This window comes from Musa acuminata, chromosome BXJ3-6 (assembly GCF_036884655.1).
Source record: "Musa acuminata AAA Group cultivar baxijiao chromosome BXJ3-6, Cavendish_Baxijiao_AAA, whole genome shotgun sequence".
In the NCBI taxonomy this organism is placed as follows: domain Eukaryota; kingdom Viridiplantae; phylum Streptophyta; class Magnoliopsida; order Zingiberales; family Musaceae; genus Musa; species Musa acuminata.
This window is the reverse complement of record NC_088354.1, coordinates 822,851-843,337: the sequence shown is the minus strand read 5'-3', so window position 1 is coordinate 843,337 and position 20,487 is coordinate 822,851. Positions and strand designations below refer to the sequence as shown.

At 36.0% G+C, this 20,487-nt stretch overlaps 2 protein-coding genes across 2 annotated transcripts; one reads left to right on the top strand and one right to left on the bottom strand.

Moving 5' to 3' along the window:
* Positions 1 to 314: 314 nt before the first annotated feature.
* LOC103971069 (transcription factor WRKY45-1-like) lies at positions 315 to 2,520 on the bottom strand. Its single transcript, XM_009385012.3, has 3 exons — positions 2,139 to 2,520; positions 1,667 to 1,771; positions 315 to 851 (listed from the first exon to the last, which is right to left on the bottom strand). The coding sequence occupies exons 1-3, from the start codon at positions 2,414 to 2,416 to the stop codon at positions 386 to 388; spliced, it is 849 nt and encodes a 282-aa protein (XP_009383287.2). The 5' UTR covers positions 2,417 to 2,520; the 3' UTR covers positions 315 to 385.
* A 6,608-nt stretch (positions 2,521 to 9,128) lies between these two features.
* LOC103971068 (26S proteasome regulatory subunit 6B homolog) lies at positions 9,129 to 19,136 on the top strand. The gene is made up of 6 exons (XM_009385010.3): positions 9,129 to 9,661; positions 14,636 to 14,866; positions 15,309 to 15,467; positions 16,370 to 16,522; positions 17,551 to 17,634; positions 18,780 to 19,136. The coding sequence occupies exons 1-6, from the start codon at positions 9,170 to 9,172 to the stop codon at positions 18,912 to 18,914; spliced, it is 1,254 nt and encodes a 417-aa protein (XP_009383285.2). The 5' UTR covers positions 9,129 to 9,169; the 3' UTR covers positions 18,915 to 19,136.
* The last annotated feature ends 1,351 nt before the right edge of the window (positions 19,137 to 20,487 follow it).

Genomic DNA, 20,487 nt, shown 5'->3' with positions numbered 1-20,487 from the left:
TTAGTCTAAGCTTTTAGATTCTAGGTATCATTTAACCTTGCAACTCTTGTGACATTACAGCCACCATTATAAGCCATCCTCATTGATTAGATATCACTAAGAATACATAGATTCATACTGTACATAAGCTATCTGATAAGATCTCAGAATTAATTTACTTTCCCTCCCTAACTACTCATCATGGTGACAGTGGCTCAAACTCCATCTCCAAGCTACAGTACTACTCTGACACAGCTTGCATGAGCTTCGCCATTGGAGGAGACGAATCTTCGAACACTGACAGCTCCCATCCTCAGTGATTGGAAATCATGAAGAATACAAAGATTCACTGTACATAAGCATGGTCGAAATCTGATAAGATACAAGAATTCTGCTACTCTTCTCCCTAACAGTTGTACTCATCATGGCTCAGTTCAAACATGTCTTCCAGCTTGAATTCGGAAGGATCGAACTCCATCTCCAAGCTACAGTACTGCTCCGAAACAGCTTCCATGAGCTGCGCCATTGGAGGAGACGAGCCTTGAAACGCTGACAGCGCCGGTAGCTTGAGAAGCTGCGAGGAGGAAGGAGTGCTCGGTGAGTGGTTGCTTATCACTTCCTCCTCGCACTCCTGCTTCGGATTCCCAAGGGCGGACGAGGGAGGAGTCGGCCGGCGATCGTTGGCGGCGGCGGTGTTCGATCCGGAAGTGATGTCGTGATGTGTGGGTTGATCGCGCGGCGTGGTGGCGTCGGTGCATGTGTGATCTCCCATGTAGGTGATGGCGAAGGTGGAGTCGTCCTGCTCGGTCCGCTGCACTTGCCTTGTGGCCTGGCAGCCTTGGCCATGCTTGTGGATGCATCTGTAGTAGCTTCTGCATGAAACCATCGGATGCAAGTGTTCGTCAAGTACTGAGCAGTTGTCTCCTCACTCAGCTTCATCACTTGATAATCGATGTTGGTGTTAAAGCTTTAAAACATTTATCATGATATTAAATTTGAATATTGCGTTTTGTCATAGATTTGAATTTAAAATAAAAAAATATATATTTATGTAATATTCATTCTTCATTTGGATTTGTACTGTGTTTCGCATGTAAACAAGCCTAAATCGACTTGCATGGGTCTACTTATGTAACATTGTTCTTCATTTGGGCTTGCATCAGATTTCACATGTCAAGCCTAAAGCGATTTGCATGGGTCGGAGGATTTGTAGTAACCTAATGGAATGATTTATCAATTGGTGGTGGATAAGTTGTTCTTTTAAACTCTCCAATGTCTAAAATTGAATTACCATATTATAATTCTAACTCTTTATCTGTGAAAATATTAATAAAAATATTATAAATATAACACCGATTAAAATATAAATAACTAATAATTATAATGAATATTAAATAGAAGTTTTTAAATGAATTTAGACATTCCTTAAGGAAAGTCTTCTAAGATATAATCGAATTTCGACTCCACTACATGCAGAAGGTCATGAAGAATGGGAAAAATATTCTGACACCAACGATATAAAATAATCAGAGGAAAAAAAAATCATTAGAAAGACGAAGAATCATCATAAGATCAAAACAATCTTCGAGGTGTAAAATTGAAAACCAAGATAATATTCCTATCTCTCTATCTGTGTTCTTTAGCAGGACAAACTGGAAGATGAAAGAAAGGGAAAGAGATTAAAGACCTTGGATGCTTGGCACCATATATATTCTTCTGTCCATACTTTCTCCATGTAAAGCCATCCTCAATGGTCTTCAAGAATGTCGTTCTACATGTATATGGATGTTGTCTGCAAGCCAAACACAAGCATCTTATTAACCCTAACAAGCGAGAAGAAAGAATTCCAAATGCCAATAACTAGTCTAGGAATCATCATCATATATATGTAACCTCCTATTTAATTCAAGACAATCTTATAATCTCTCCTAGTTAATATAAACTATATATATTTTAGCTGTTAGATCAAAAAGCTTATTTTTCTTCTTTTTGTCAGCTTTGAAAATATTGAGTTAGGTAGGAGAATCATTTTACTATGCATGACATCGACATCAAAATTGGCACAAGAAGAACACTTGAAAACCACAATCATTGTATTCCCTTCAAGCCAACGACAAGCATGTGAAGCCTTATTTATTATAGTTGATGAGGATGTATACCTTCCTCTGCAACTAACTCTCCGAGGAGACTGCATCTTCCTCCTCACGCCACCATTAGAAGAAGGGGGGTTTGCCTCAGCTGAACTTCCCAGGTCCAGTAGAGACAGTGCCTTGGAGAAGGAGCTCAAGACCTCGATGAGCAAGTCGGCGGCCGGGCCGGATGGGTACTCCGGTGGCAGCATGTCTTTCAGCATGGATTGCAGGCGAGTTACCTGCTCCTGCCCCCTTATCAGCTCTTCCATGGCCGCCTTCATGTTTCCTTGCTCATGCCAGTTCATTCTTTCTTCTCCTCTATACGTTAAGCTGATTTCCTTCTTCCTCTTAGGGCGATTTCAGCATGGAGAGAGAGAGAGAGGGAGAGAGAGAGAGAGAGAGTGAGAGATGTGCTGTGGGCAAAGGGGAATGTGATGGAAGAAATAGAGAGGTAAAGGGATAAGGGAAGGAACGTGGAAAGGGGCCATGCAACAAGACAAAAGCGGATACGTGGTCAACGTGACGCACGTTGCTGATTTCATATATACGTATGAATATATTAGCTCATGCAACGTGAGATTGTCGTCCGGATCTCTTCACTCTCATGGAGCACAATATTTGATTGTACTTAAATTTTTATTTATTTATTTTATCAAAAAATCATAAACGATAAATGATGGATATGAGATTCGATCTTGGAACTTTATTATCAATAGTCAAGGTTTTATAAATCAAGCTAAATGACATAATTTATTGAATAATAATTTAAATCTTAAATTTAGTGTATCACCATAAGTAATATATTTTGATTATAAAATATATCAGATGATATTTTAGACACTTAATCTTTAGTAAGTAAATCTAATATACGTAAAACTAAAACTCGAGATTTCAAACTCTCAACTTTTAATAATTGTGTATGATACACTATCCTGTTACCAATATATTAAACATAAAATATATCTAATGGGTTTCAAATCCTCAATTGTTAGTAAGTCAAATTTATTAAATGATATTTTGGATCCTCAATTTTTATTATGAAGATTTGAGACATCACTGTTATAGTAATATATTAGGTATAAAATTTATTAGCTGAGATTTCAAAACTTTAATTCATCGAATGAAGTATTAAACTATTATGATTACCAAATCTAGTATCTTCATCATACCAATGTTCTATAAAATTTTATTAAATCTCTCTCTCTCTCTCTCTCTCTCTCTCTCTCTCTCTCTCTCTCCATTTAGTAGATGAAGTCACAAATCATTTTCATGTTTGGATCATATTGACGCCTTATATTTTTTATGCATCTAAGTTCCTAATTGTCCATATGGCTATTGTTAGTCCCAATCGAAGGTTTTCTTTCACAACACATGCCAATCAATTATTCTACAGTAAATAATAGTCTTTTATTACTGTTTATCTACTAAATGCACTATGATCGAAGACAATGTTGTGATGTGAACATGGACATGAAAGGCTCTCATTTTCGAAGAATATCACTGCTCCACAAGAACTCTCTAACACCTAAGTTAATCTAACTTTGATATTAAATGATACAACAAAGAGAGTAAAGAGAGAATAGCTTAGTTAGGAAAATATTCTTCAAATCGAATATTTATCATTTTGATCACCAACATCTACTTGTCAAGTCTTTTTAGGGTGTCCAATATTTCTGTATCAATATATGTATGCTAGGTCTGAATATTTTAAAGGATATAATATATATATATATATCTCCCCAGTTGTATTATTTATAAAGTTGTCCTTTTTTCCTCCTTTTTCTTTGGTCCATTGGCGTGACATAAATTGTCAAAGAAGATGACATAATAGTCCTTTATGCATTGACAGGTCCAGGATTACAAGCTTTACATCAATTCCTGCTTAGATTGCTGTGAACTGTCCATGGTCTTTTGCGGAAGCTATTGTCGTCGACAATCCATACTATTAACAATCTTTAAATGTGGAAGATGTCATCTGTTGGTACTGTTTAAGGCAAAGTAGAGAGGCTGCGAGAAAGTATAATAAAGGAAGAAGGAAAGAAAAGAAGAAGGGTGACAAGAAAAAGAAGAAAAAGGTAAGAAAGAGACGGTCTCTCCACCCCCATAAGATTCCATCAAATTATACGAACAGATGAACAAGACAAACTTAATTTTCAGTCACATTCATAAGTTTATAATTAGACGGGTGGACGTGGATGATCAAGTACCAAACAGTGAAGAAACGAAAGAAAGAGGAGAGTGTCCACCCCCATTGAGATTCCTATCAATTTTCATGGACAGGTGAATATAAAAAGGACAAACTTATTTATTGAGTAAAGTTCATAAATTTAAAATTAGAATGTTACATTTTGATTGATATTTATCCATCTGATCAAGTAGTAGCACCACATAGGGAAGAAAAGAAAGAAAGATATGAGTGAGTGTCCACCCTTATCAAGAATTCCATCAAACTTTCTTTATGCATGTATGAAAAAGGACAATTTTGTTTTTTTTAAATAATTTTTGCAAATTTATAATTATACTAGTTCATGCTGATTGATGTTTATCCATCTGATCAAGTACCAAACAGTGAAAAAAAAGAAAAAAGAGAAAGAGACGATTTTGTCGACGGATGAAAATGACAAACCGTTTTTTTTTTTTTTATAATGTTCACAAATTTTTAATCAGGGTATGTCCTAATCTATATTATCAATATTTATCAAAGGGTGAAAAAAGAAAGAATGTCGATCATATCTTTTCATAAATATACATATGCCGGTCGATATTTATTGATCTGATCAAGTATCACTATTTCATCAAATTTTATGAAGAGATGATAGCAAAAAAACTTAATTTTGTTAAAGTAATTCTTATAAATTTAAAATCAAATTTGTACATTATCATGTACTTAATTGGGATTACGTAGGCCTCGTTTAGTCTATAAAGGACCAACACGAAGAAGAAAATACTAGAAAGACGAACACATGAGTAATATGTTATTGTCATGCATAAAAACATAAGATAATTAGGATCGCAAACATTACAAAGGAACTAACTTTTATTAGATATAAAATGCTCTAACAAATGGACTAAATAGTCACATACACATGAGAATGCAAACACATGAGAACGAGATTGTCTTGGATATTCTTTCCTTTGCATGGTGCCGCATAGCTAGTAAAGCTCGAGTTTTACAAGAAAAAAACAAAAAGTAAAAACACTTGCAACAAAACAAAATATGGCTGATACTAGTACTTCACGCCCCATATATATTACTTACAAGAAAACACTTGGATGGCTTTATGACAACAAGTGAATTGATATTTATTGGGTCGACTAAATGCCAAAAACTAAAAGAAAATAAAGAGACAAGTATGGGTTACAGCGTGCTAATTGATATTAATAGACCGATATCGATGCACATATAATTCATTATTTTTTAAAAAATAAAAAATATTTTTATTACATTCAATTCGATGATGTATGTCGCTCACTCGTGAATTTGAACATGAGATAATTATCATTTATTTATGCAATAGAGATAATTAATTATATCAAACAATACAAATTAAAATACCATTTCAGTGCATCAGTGCTGTAGTGATTGAATCGTTTTCATTCAACGCTGTTCACAGACAGTCCATATGTCTTGTTTATTGTAGAGAGTGAACCCTACCGTCACCAATGGTTAAAGCAATGCTTTGTCTTCTTCCAAACATATCAACTGGTCCTCGACATGAAGTGCTCCACGAAAGCAGTCCCAAAGCTCTCGTGCGTTTGTGTGTGTCTCTTTCGGGACCAGGACTTAGCTTTTTCTTTATGCAACACGACTGGGCACCAGACGACGTTGCCGCAGCATCCAGTTTGGGCAGTGTCGACCTCTGCCTTTCCCGCCCCCAGCGGAGAAGAAACATGAGCTTTCTCGCCTACAGTTGGCGTGCATAAAGCCACAAGTAACTCAATGAGAGAGAGAGAGAGAGAGAGAGAGAGAGAGAGGAGACACAAAAGAGTGACTCGGGTGGCGCCACTTTTCTCTTTCTTTTCTCATATTTGAATCCTTTATGTCTGTGTTGGGGTCCACATCTATCATGGAGCGCATCCTAACCCCTTATTATTATTATTTTTTGCTAAATAAAAGTAGATATATATTAAAATGCCATTTAATGTTTGATTAAAACAAATATAGTGTTGAATAATAAAATAGTCATTGATGAGGGAAGAACGTTCAACACGAGCCACGTGCTGACGTATGTCCCACTTACTCACGTCGCCATCACTATGTCGTCGTGGTTCCTCGGGATAGGATGGGACATCAACGTGAGTCCCAAATCATAGCAGCCCTTTCAAGCACTAGAAAAAGATTACTTACTCATCACTTTTCTACGTCGGGTCCGGTGCCTCGTTCATACGGAGCATTATGAGGAGACATCTCCTGTTGTTGTATTACCTGATGGCAGTCTTTCTCTCACCTTCATCCCTAAGGTGGTTTGTTTATTTCCGTTGACCTTCTCCTCCATCCTCGACGAAAGATTTCTCCTCCAAACTAGAATGACCCGAAAAACCATGAAAGAGGGCCTAAGGTCCCCTTCTATTCCTTCCAAGGAGGAACCTCTCCCAAAGAAGAGGACAAATTTGAGGGGGAAGCACTCTCTCTTCTTTAGCCTAATCTCATTAGTTTCGTGCCACAACGCGATACCCTCTGAGTTGAGATAGGTTGTGATCAAACCTCAAAGCTTTGATCTGAGGACCCAAGCATGTGAGCAAGATGACATCGTCTTCTCTCGCTCATATTGAGAAAGACACGAACGAAACTCCTTGATTTGTAGACGACACATAACTGCAGGTTCTTTTGAGGATTGTTTGCATGCTCAGTGTTCTCCCTAACCATCTATCTTCATTCCATGGATGACCTCAAAGGACCACTTGCACTAAAGAGTGTCATTTTACCTAGAAATCACCTACTTGAACTGAACAAGAGTGTGGTTAAATACTATCCACATTTGCATCAACACACCAAGGAGGGCAACATCATCACGTCCACAAGAAGCTTATGGCATTTTGAACACCATGGTTGTTTAGACCAACCACTTGATCCCAAGAACTCATCAGACTAATGATCAAAATGTGTTCTCTCTTTCCCAACTTTGGTTACCAAATCTATCAAGTGCTGTACCATACGTTTGTTTTACTGAAAGCTGAAAGAACCATAAACTGATTGAATCTAAAAGACAAACATAGATATGAGAGAGAGAGAGAGAGAGAGTGAGAGAGAGAGAGAGAACAATAAGTAGATTACTTTAGTGATGTAGTGTCAGCTTCAGCTTATGGTTGAAATGGCTTAGGAAGAGAATTTTAGAATTTTAAATATGATGGAGTTGAGAGCCTTAAAATCGCCATCCTTTAAAATACTTTAGGAAGATTATTATTGATCAATTTTGTATAAAGATACCATATGTTTGATTGTGTGATAAATGAGAGTTTTGGTATAATATGTTACACTAATATATTGTATATCTGATCTCTACTTATTGTGAATGGTATTTCCTCTAATAAAGAGCAAATTTGGTGCACCAATATGAGATTTAGAAGGGTCAGCATATAGAGAGAGATCATTTTTGACACTCAGAACTTTGAACTCCCAGTTAGTAAGAAAACAATATTGCAAGACTCATCCTTATATTATTTCATACAATAAGAAATAGATATTTATGGATCACTCCCTCAACTATCCTGCAAAGAGAGTATCTCTTAGTAAAAATTGATTGTTTACAAAATCAAATAAATGCTATCACTAAACATTCATTCAATAAAACTTTGTCAAGGATAATAGAATTTAATTCAACAATACATTATTTACAAAATTATTCAATAAGTTAATTTTGACAATACTTTTAGTAGTACATCATCAAGAACTCTACTTGATGAGTTGGAAAGTTATATATCGGAACCAAAAAAAATTTTGGATGGAGGAGCTATATCTAATATCTCATGATTTTTGTACTACCTCTATAATGACAGTATGAACTTTTCCTTAAATATCAATATAAGTTTTGGATCTCGGTTATTTTTTTTAATATAACTAATTTAGGTGAAGACTAGTTAGAGAGGGCCATTATACTCAGTTAAATTTGATTTTTCTTCATTTAACTTCCAATATTAGAATGTGTGTATGTAAAACACATACCTACATACTTACAGTATACATAAAATGATACAATTGCTTTATTATAAACTATATAGAAAATCTATAAGAAAAATATTAAAAATTTACTGTAAACTCAGAAAATTAATAATTAAATTATCTTTTCTAGTCATCATTCAAAAGGTTATTAACCTATCGCATATGTGAAGTTAATTATCATCACTGAACCATTAAGGAGTAGCATGATACATAGGATATTATTATTTACAACTCTCATTTTACTATTTACAATCTTATTTTTATTTTTTTAATATTTTAAAATCATCTCTTTGCAAATGCATACCCTCTTCTTCTTCTTCCTTTTCTTCATCTTCTTCCTCCTCTTTTTCTTCCTTAGAGATCGTAAATAGTAGAATAAAATTTGTATTATTTTTAAAAGATTATCAATAACAAAGGATTATCAATAGGAAAAGCAACTGTGAATAGTAAGCGTTTATATAGAAAATATTATTTTGCTATCTTTTAAATGCCCCTTCCAAACTTCTAAATGACCATGACATGAATTGATTATTTATGGAACAATAATATAATTTAACGAACAAAGCAATTCTAATGTGGTGTTATAATAAAGACGATTTGAAAATGAAAAGGTTATTTATAGGATTGATAGTGAATCTCACAAGTGAAAGTTTGCATGCCACTCACTATTGCATCTCACAAATTCTGCAACTTTGCAATTTGCTCCTTGCTATTTAAGATTATTTGTCTTGCTGCCCAAAAATGTGATACTTTGCAGATGCACCGATGATGTAATCACAACCATCCATCAGAACTCTAACTCTTCCCGCATGCGTCGCACGTGCGAGCATCGTTAAAAGGATTCGGGTCTCGTCTCGCTCGGATCGAAGGAAACCCTCTTGAGTGCTCGATCGAACTCATGGCGGCGTCCGCCATGCCCGCGAAGCCCTACGCCTCCGACGCCCCGCCGAGCTTCCCGGCCGTGCGCCACGACGCCCTCCTCCCGCCTGCCGTCGTCGACGAAGACGATGACCTCTACGGCCGCCTCAAGTCCCTCCAGCGCCAGCTCGAGTTCATCGACATCCAGGAGGAGTACGTCAAGGATGAGCTCAAGAACCTCAAGCGCGAGCACCTCCGCGCCCAGGAGGAGGTCAAGCGGATCCAGTCCGTCCCCCTCGTCATCGGCCAGTTCATGGAGATGGTCGATCAGAACAACGGCATCGTCGGATCCACCACCGGATCGAATTACTATGTCCGGATCCTGAGCACCATTAATCGGGAGCTCCTCAAGCCCTCATCCTCTGTCGCACTTCATCGTCACTCCAATGCGCTCGTCGATGTGCTGCCCCCTGAGGCCGATTCAAGCATCTCTCTCCTTAGCCAGTCAGAGAAACCCGATGTCACCTACACTGTGAGTCGTGAAACCCTAGAGTTCTGGCTATTAATTATCATTTGTGCGCCTATCTCTGTTTTGAGATTAATATTTAGGGTTTGGGAAGAAACTTGGATGAAACTTGCGATCATAATTAGTGTAGAAGATATTATGTTTTTTCATCTCGTGGATTCTTATTTTATCCAAAAAAATTGTTGTAAAATCAGAATTTTAGATTATGCAATTAAAAAATCGTTCAAATATACTACCATTGTTCAAATAAGAGCAAAAACATAATTTTCAGATAGAAAATAATCATGTGTTTAAGATTGCTGCAGATGTCTAAACACTTATGATGGCATAAGTTGTGAGGAAATGACTACCTTTAGGTTATTATTGGGAACTCTTTTAAATGGGTAAACTGGCAAAAGTTTTTAGTCCAAATAAAATATCATTCAGTCATTTTAGATAGGAACAAAGTGATACTAGTGGTACTAAAGTAATAAGTACTTGGCATCATAAAGGACCTCAGAGGTTTCAGAATGTAATTGAAAAGTAGATACTGGTATTTGAGGCATTAAACTGAAAATTATATTTTGGTAAAACAATGTGTATAGCAAATCTGTTAGTTGTACCCTGTTTTCTGCCCCCAGTTCACCAAGATGTTAATTTTTTTGCATATTTCATGCCAATAATGTGCGATGCGTACATGCCATCCAGCACAGTTTGACATAGTATGTGTGAACCCAGAGTTGTTTTGGCAAGCCTATGATGCAATGTACTAGCTATTTTTGTCAGCATAATTCAATATTTTGGCAAAAACTCAGTGGAGGCCTTATGATACAATTTGATCATGGATAAAAATGTTGGGGCCTGCCTGAACTTTGGTCAAGGTGACACAACAAGTAGGTGCTTAGGAAGAATATTGAGGGAGTGGATGGATTTGACACAGATTTACATATTCTTGACGGTGGACCCATGTCTAGTGCTAGAAATAAGTGTAAGTCGAAGGTTTCAAATATAATTTTTTATTATATAGAAAGGGTTTTCAAAATAGCTTCCCAAGAAAGTGTATCAAAAGCTTTTTCTAGATCTACCTTATTCATAACAATAGGATTTTTACGCCTAGAAGAATACATAGAATGAGTAGCCTCGTAAGCAACAAGTATATTATCATGAATACTACGCCCAGGAATAAAAGCAGATTGTTAACCCTTAATAAGAGTATTAAGGAAAGGCTTTAATCAGTTAGCTAGAATCTTGGCCAGAATTATATAATTTATATTAGATAAAGCAATTGGTCGAAAATGATTTATTAGAGTAGGATTCTTATTCTTAGGAATGAAAGTTAAATGGGTCATAGCCTAGGAGGGGGGAATGTAAGCATGCTTATAAAAAGACTGAAAAATCTTAAGGAAATAAAGGGAAAGAATATTCTAATAAGATTTATAAAATTCTCTAGTAAAATCATCAGGTCTAGAGCTTTAATCGAGATAACAACATTGTGGATTTCCTCAATGGTAAAAGGAGTGATCTATGGATCTTTATCACAATTAGAAATAGTAGTAGTAGTAGGCCAAGTAAGATGAGAAGGGGGTCTACTAATTGAGTAATTCCAAAGTTCAAAAGAATGCCGACTAAAAAGATTTAAAATATGTTTAGTATCTTGAACATGATTATTATTGTTATCATAGATACCCCTTATGTAGTTTCTACATTTATACTGAACAACCAAATTATGAAATTATTTGACATTTGTGTCATTAACATTAATCCAACTACATTTTGCTTTAACCCACCATTTAAGAATTAATTATTTAATTAAGGCCATTTGAAGATTATAAAGGGAAGACAGACGTAAGAGAATAGAATTAGAATGATTGTTATTGTCAAGTTGTGATTCAAGATCAATAATTTTACTTTGAACATCATTTAACTTAGTCTCTAGCATACCTAAATTGTTTCTATTCCAGTTAGAGAAAACTCTATGAGCTTTATACAAATTAGAGTGAGAACCAGTAAGAGGTTCACTATTAGTAGTAGAGTTATTCCAAACAAAAGAAAGTAACTTAGGTTTCAAGGTAATGAGTCTAAAAATTTTGAAATCTGAAAATTTTAGTTCTATTAAAGTTATGACTCATAAGTTGGACTTTGAGAGGAGGGTGATCCGAGCAAAGCCGATGAAGATGATAAACAGAAGAATTGTCATAAGAACTGATCCATAATTTATTACCAAAGACCCTATCTAATCTAATGGATATTCTAGCAGGACCATTTTTCTTATTACACCACGTATATTTTGAACCGAAAAACCTGAATCAGTAAGATTATAGTGTTTCACAAAATCCTGAAAAGCATGAGTTGAGGTATTAGTATAAAAATGCCTACACCCAATTTATCATAAGAATTCAGAATACAATGGTCTCCCATAATGCACCAAGGTATATCAGAGAAATTTAAAGCAGTTAAATGATCCCAAAGCTTATTACAATAAAAAAATAGAAGTACTAGCGTAAATACCAGTCAAAAGCCAGGGTTTATCATTTATGTAATTGAACTATTGCATGAATAAATTGGGAGTGTTTAGATATCACCTAGACATGTGCAATACTAACTGACCAAGCAAGTATGATCCACCAGAGGCACCTTCAGCTGGTTGAAAATCCCCTTTTAACTGATTCCATTAACACTTGATAGCTCTTGTAGATTGTTCAGCATCATCATGAGTTTCCTGCAGTAATAGAGCAGGTTTTTGTGTTCTACAAGCATAAGAGAGGAATTCCTGTATGGGTTTTCTCCTTATGCCACGATAATTCCAACTAAATAGAATCATTTAGGAGAGGAAGATAAAGTTGATATTGACCCCGTATTGGCAGCAATAGAAGATAAAAGATCAATCTCAGAAACAGAGTACGATATTTTTAGTTTCTTCTTACCCTTGATGATGCCATTGATAGCTCTTAATCCAGTATGTGTAGATATTTTAGAACGTAACTTAGGACCCGAGACATCTCGTTGAAGATTATGAAGAGAAGATTTAGAAGCATCAGATTTGTTGGCCGGATGACTGGAGAGCTCACTGGAGGAACCTTGATCCTGGATAGCAAAGAGAACCTTGTCGGACATCCTCTTGGTCTCTAGGGTTCTAGGGTCCCCAATGGTGAGTTCTGTAGAAACATGAACAATAGCTAGAGGATTGGGGTCAAGGGTATTATGCATCTCATCAACTTGCATACCAATGTAAACTGAAGAAGTGATAAGACGTGAAGAATGATACGGGTCGATTAAGTGTTCGGATTCTTTGACGGAAATGGATGGTCTTATTAGTTTCCATACCCGAATCTGAAACAGTGTTATTTGACACATTAGGTACAAATGAGTCCACGTGACTCATCAATGCCATATCTGCTTCAAGAGATACATTGGGAATTGAAATCCATTAGTGGGGCAGTTGGCATCCATAAAGGGATGCAAAGTGGCACTTTTTTTTGGAGCCAGAGGTGTGCTCGAGTTGGAAACCATCACAGAAATAGTGAGAGATGTGGCATTAGCAGCAGGACGCATGGTTTGAAGCGATGCAGATTTCGATATCGGGGAGATGTTTGTGCAGGTAATCGTCGTTGACTCCTTCATGTGTTTAGCATTTTGAGTCTTCAAATGATTTTGCCCTCATCTCCGGCACCGATACTCTCATTAGAGTTTTTGGACAAGATGGACGATGCTGGACTCTTAAGGACTAAAGTTTAGATCCTTCCAATCCTTATCAACTACTGAACCTGGTTGAGACTCAATAGGGGGCTGAGCTCCATCCAAGGAAGTAGTAGTAATTGAAGGATCACCGGAAGTATGAGGACGTTGATTTGTTTTGTGACCAAGTCTTCCACAATGATAGCAATGCGGTGGTAAATTTTCATATGCAATCACTTGAAAAATATCAGATTTAGATTCACCTATCCAGATGCCTTGTTTATGGGGAAGAGTAATATTGATTTCTACACAAACTCTAACATATCGGCATCTCTCAAACTTGAGAGATGAATGATCTATTTTGAGGGGACGACCAAGGAGGGGGGCAAGATTAAAGAGGCATTCCTCATTCCAATATTCCATTGGGAGTCCTGGGAGACGGATCCATATAGGGGCGGTGCCTATTCTAGCCGTCATCAGCTAGAAATTAGGCTACCAAGGAGTTAATTGAAGAACATCTCCTCTGATGTTCCATGGACCATCCATGAGAATTTTTAGGGCATTTGACTCTGAATGAAAACGAAACAAGAAAAAACCTGCTTCCATAAGACTGAAAAGGACTTTGATTGAGACCAAATCTTAGGAAGAATATTGTACAAAACCGGTATAGGAGGGGGACGACGAAGGAACTTACCAATCAAGTAGGAACTCTAAAATTTTCTCCAAGATTGTAACTCATCTTCATCAAATGACACAAAGTCTTGTGATGAAGTTTTGATGCGTTTAATTGGAGAATGATGTAGCAGAGATCCCGAGTTGTCCATCGAGAAGAATGGTTTTGAAGCAAGTATAGAAGCCTATGATGCTTTCCGAAGAGCAAAGGAATCATGGCAATTAGGATCTGGAGGCTTTGGCGGAGTATGGGAAGGCGGAAAGGGGGAGAGCACAGGGGAAGAGGATGGAGGCGGAGAGGTCATCGCGGAAAGAGGAGATAACACTAAGAAACTGAGGGGCATTACTTTTATGGAAACCCACAGAAAATTATAGCAGTTATTGTGGTCCTTTCTCTGGGCACATAATATGGTGATATGTTGATAGTTACCTTTTTTCTAGTTTGGTACTTCTTTTTGATTTAACAAAAAGAAAAATACCTATTGGTAGACCCCATATTTCATAGCCTAATAGAAACAATTTTCTATTTCCACAAGTTAGTAACCATTATGTGTTCAAATTATCTTTCCTTTTTCAACATTTGACGTCAGTTTGGGTTGAGTATAAAGTTGAGATTGATATGCTTTCTTACTTTTCTTTCTTTTGTGTAACCAGGATATTGGGGGTTGTGATATTCAAAAGCAGGAAATTCGTGAAGCTGTTGAATTACCTTTGACACATCATGAGCTGTACAAACAAATTGGTATAGATCCACCAAGAGGGGTTCTTCTCTATGGTCCTCCTGGTACGGGTAAAACCATGCTAGCGAAGGCTGTGGCTCATCATACAACTGCTGCTTTTATAAGAGTTGTTGGGTCTGAATTTGTTCAGAAGTATTTGGGTGAGGTACTGTTTTTCAGGACTATCTTTTTGAATCACATGCATTGCACCATAACATTTCTTTTTTGTATGTCAATTTAATTTATGCAAAGACATTCATGTAGACATAATTTTTTTAACACCGTTTCTTAGGATAACAATTTACTTTTATTGTATCTTAGATTTTTGTTTTATCACAATGCTTATGAAGTTAGTAATCTCTAATTTATATCATGCATTTGGTTATTACCTTGCTGTTCTTCATTGTTCAGAGGCCATAGTTATTTTTGTCACCGAGTTATGAAGAAAAGACGTTGAGATTGACTTCTAATATATAACCATTTGTTCTTTCATTTATACTTGATTACTCAAGGAAGATTGATCATCCTAGATATGAAGAAAATCATGATGCTTTGCAAAAATCATTTTTCTATGTTCAGTCTCATGTTTAAGATATTCTGTGCTTCAGGGCCCCAGAATGGTGCGGGATGTTTTTCGTCTTGCAAAAGAAAATGCACCTGCAATTATATTTATTGATGAGGTCGATGCTATTGCTACTGCACGTTTTGATGCACAAACTGGAGCTGACAGGGAAGTTCAGCGTATCCTGATGGAACTCTTGAATCAGGTAAAAGAAAATTAAGTAAACCAAGAACTTCTGAGGAACATTTACTAGAACAAACATATATCCTTCTTTGTTTGTATGCTTGAAGACTTATTTCTCTGCCTGGGATTAAATAATCCAACTCTTAATCCTGTAATTTTGATTAATTAAGCAACTCAAGTTAAGCCACTAACAGTATATTAAACCTAAATTATCATGAAAAATACATACTTCTCAAAACACAATGAGGTTATCGTAACAGTGGGTTACCTCTGCAACGTTTCGATGGTTCCTGTCGTCCTGAACTATCTCCTGCACCTGATGTATCCTTTACAAGAGCATATGCAATTCAATCAAATTAACGATTTCTATGACACCATGCGACTGGTGTTGGAGACATAAGTTAATCTAATGACACTACAAACTAATGTTTGTCATTCTCATATGAAATATAATTGTCCATGTAGGTTTGCATGCATATTGTAACTAGTCTATGAAATGCCACGTGGCCGTTTTCTGCTACCCATTCTAGTCAACCATGGTGCAAAGGACTTATTACAATTATTCCTGAAGGAAACCAGATTTAGGCTGTACAATGATTTTTGCTGCTACATATGCCATGTGATTTGCTCCAAAAACCATCTGCCAGCTCTGGCATTTTGTGAACATTGGAATCTTCAATGAATTTTAATCAGTCAATCTTAGCTGTGAATGTGCTCAGACTAAAGGTTTAATCCAATTTGAGGCCGGAAACTAGCAATAACAACGGTTTTCCTAAATTGTACTTTAATCAAGAAGTAGTTGTGCTTATACCATGTAAAATGACATCTATGCTTCAGCCACCATGATTTCTCTTCCAATAAACATATGCTTACATGTCACTATACATGCTTCTGCAATAAGGCTGGTTGTCTTTACTTTTGCAGATGGATGGGTTTGATCAAACAGTGAATGTAAAGGTTATAATGGCAACTAATCGAGCTGACACTCTGGACCCTGCTCTTCTCCGTCCGGGTAGGCTTGATCGTAAGATTGAATTCCCTTTGCCTGACAGACGGCAAAAGAGACTGGTTTTCCAAGTAAGATGTGCAGACATTCTTTGTACTTTTTAATCGATAAGCATCTTAAGATTTATCTGCTAGTTGGCTGGATTTAGATGAAATTTGAGGTTTAGTATTGATGGTTAAACAACTTAAACTAGACTTTTTTAATCTATGATCACAGACCTGCAGTTGTGAAATTCTCTTTAATGTTTTACCTTATAAAAGCATCAGGAGGACCTGGATGCTGAATAACAATCAGCTCCAAAAATGGATTGAGTTTAGAAATCTTTGTTTTCAGTAAAAATGTCAGAAACATGGCCCACAAATTCTGCATGGAAATTTCTTAGTTCTGAAGAGCTAACAAGTGTTAGATTTTTCTATGTGCAGTTACACATCCAAAATAGTGTTATTACCAAGGATTTATTATGGAACAATATTAAATGGATTTTAACAGTCCTAGCCTTTTAACTCTACATTGGTTACCAGCTTGACTCATCGAACAATTTTCTAGTTCTTTTTCAGCAGGAAACTGTGATATACAGTGCCATACCTGTATGATGCAGGAATGCAGCACGGACTGGTTTATAACTTTTTGGTTTATGACCATATGAAATTCTTAATTTCAATAAAGAAGTAAAAGAAATGCTAGTTTTTTCTTTTGATTTTTCAAGATTTCATTATACAGCAGCACTTGCATGGTTATGGTTATTCTGCTTGCCATTTTTCCCATACCAAGTTTCTGCTGTGGATCTAAGTTAAGAAACTAATGCTTGGAATTATGATTTAATAAAAATTAATAACATAACAGTATAGTAAAATGACAAAGGAAAACTGAAGTTTGATTTATGTGATAGAGAAAGCTCAAATCAGCAAACAACAAACTGAAGTATGATTTCTTTGATAGAACAAATTGACCATAAGCTTGAAACAATAAAAAGAAATTATGCTAATCTTCTAGCTTCTCTTCTTTCATGGTTGTTTAGGATCATGATCATGCATATGAATTTGTTTCTTTGAATAATTTTTCCAAACTAAATGATGTTTATGCATTTTGTTCTTTCCAGGTATGCACTGCAAAAATGAATCTCAGTGATGAGGTTGACTTGGAAGATTATGTTTCCCGGCCAGATAAAATAAGTGCAGCTGAGGTCAGTTTCTTCAGAATCTTGGCAGTCGTAAATGGGATGATACTTTCATTATTTTGATGATATCAGACTGTTAATAGTCAATGACGTGGCATTAGTTTATGTTTTTTTTCTCAGTATATCTTCACATGGGTAGTAATAACTAATAACAAACAAGAAGAAATTGCAACCCCATTCTTGTAGAAAGCTTATGATATGAACGAACATAGACTAAACAATGCATGTTTATGCATGGTATGGATCACTATCGGTCAAGAATATGATTGGGGTTAGCAAAATTCATCAAATCAGCAGGATTAGATTGACTGAAAAATTAAATTAAAATTTAAATAGTCTTAGGAAATTATAAATACAAAAAAATTTAAAATTAATAAAAGATTATGTTATATTCTATAAGATTCTTCTATATTTTGCAAGACATGTAGCTGTAGAAGAACATATGAAACCAAAATATAAAAGATAAAGAATTATACCTTATACTGAAAAACAAAGTGAATGATTCGATAAAGAAACCATGCAATAGTTATTACAATATAAATATTATTAATATTTTACAAAGACATTACTATAGTAAATTTCTATTGTATATACAACACAGTAAGTCCCGCAACTTATTTACTTGTAGCTTTGAGAGCAGTGAGCATCACATGCTTTGCATAGCATGCAAGTGAGTTGTTTGTGCAGTACAACGAACTTGTAATGTTCCCCAACTCCCAAAATTGTTGAATAATGCAAAGACAAAACAAAAGCACTTTATTTGAAGGGAATGCTGCTAGATTCTTATTAAAGAGTTAACAGTTTTTCTGGTAAGACTTGACTATATTCTTTTGGTTGTATGTGTTGTTTAATGCATCATGCTTGTCTATTGTAATGTTTCTGTGAATTTATTAAGCTGGAAAACATGGCTTAACCATATTACTGATAAAGAAAAGAAAAAAAGAAAGGAAAATCTTCTTGACATTAGATATATTTTACCATGACTCTGGTGTAGTCAGGTAGAAAACTGCTTCCTGATGCAACTGGATGCATGTCATGGTGCATGTGTATTCTTACTTGGTGCTTTAGTAGTTCATTACATCCAATGACCAAGCTTCCCTAAGCCAATTTACATCTGGAACAAACTGAACAATTTCCATGGTTGTTTGCAGATTGCTGCCATTTGCCAGGAAGCAGGGATGCATGCTGTTCGAAAGAATCGATATGTGATTCTTCCCAAGGACTTCGAGAAAGGTTACCGCTCCAATGTGAAGAAACCAGACACAGATTTCGACTTCTACAAATAAAACTAACACAGAAGGATGGATGTCTATTTTCTGATTTCTGATTCCTTTGTAGACCCGATAACAATGCTATTGATATCACTGCATCTCTTCAAAGTAATTTGGGAACATTGTTCTTCCATGTTAAGCTTATCTGTAATTTAGATGTAAGATCACAGATGCTTGTGTTGATCTTTTTTGCAATTGAAACATTATACAGTTGCAGCACTGAAAATTTAGGTTTCATTTGGCTATAAGCCCAACTATTAATCTTGATATCTTATGATAAAATCATACAGGCCCGATCAACTTTGTATGATATTCTCTATCATATAGTCCCTATGCCAAATGTATCCATGTCCTCTGTTAGTATTTTCAGGCAGTCTCTTTCCAGGAGTTATACCAAATGATTTCATATTTTTTCTCTAATTTTCTCGCCAATTCTGGCTTCAAAAATCTGCGGCCTAATCTGATTCACTTTAATATTTGCAGATAGAACAATCGACTATCCTTGGATCTGGCAAATGCATGCCATCACTGTTCTTGCTTATCTGAGATCCCTCGATTTGTAGACTAAGGTTTAAAAAAGTAGATATGTTGGTTGGTACGTTGTTTGTTCTAAGTAATCGGTACGTTCGAAGTAATGCTCGCGTAACATGTCTTTATATTTTTAAGTGTAGTATATTTGGTAGTCTTATTTTGATTGGTTTTTATGCCCAGAAATAGGTGATCCAGATAATTATTTTGTAAGTTTTCTAGTCTCGTAGAATCGTGTGGAGTGTCTGATAGCACAACACATAGGAGCTACCGGGATGACACATGACTATATGAGCCTTTGAGATAGTATTTAGAATTGATTTATTGTCTTGTTCCATAGCAGTGTTATATGGGCACTTATGGAGACTTACAATAGGCCACCTTGGATTATTTGTCGTAGGATCATTCAAAGCTTGCGAACTCTGTTGAAATAACTACTTGTGAATGTTAAGTTAAATGCTTTCTTTAACATGTCTTCTGTTTTGTAAGTCCACAAGGGATTATAAGAGGTTTTGGGGAGACAGACCCTTTGCGGCATGACTTAGGAAAAACCACTTAAGTTTGTAATATATAGTATTAGAATGAGACAAGCATACTTAGAAACAATTGTCATGAAAACGTAAGGGACTTAGCGAGACTGCGTTCAAGGCAATTAGCATGTGCGAAACGAGTGTAAAGATATAAGGAAATGAGTCGCTTAGAGGAGCGGACATCCAATATTTGTATTCACAAAAATGGCTAACCTTTTGTATGAGAGGCACCACGAGGATAAACAAGTTGGAAAGAACATATAATGCACAAAGATTGGAATGATTGAGTTTGAGCTATGGCTTGACGTTGACAACCAAACTTAACTCGAAGAATGATTGCTTAAGGCAAGTGGGATGTTTGACAAAGGGTGAGATCGTGCAAGGTGGGATGGGTTGTGTAGCGATCAAAAGAGTTATGCAAAGCTCATATAGGCGAGGAGAATTGTTAACTCGAAGAATTTGATATTTATGGCCATCCCAAGACGATCGAAACTAAGTGTCATGGAGTATTGAAACTTTCGTTTCAACAT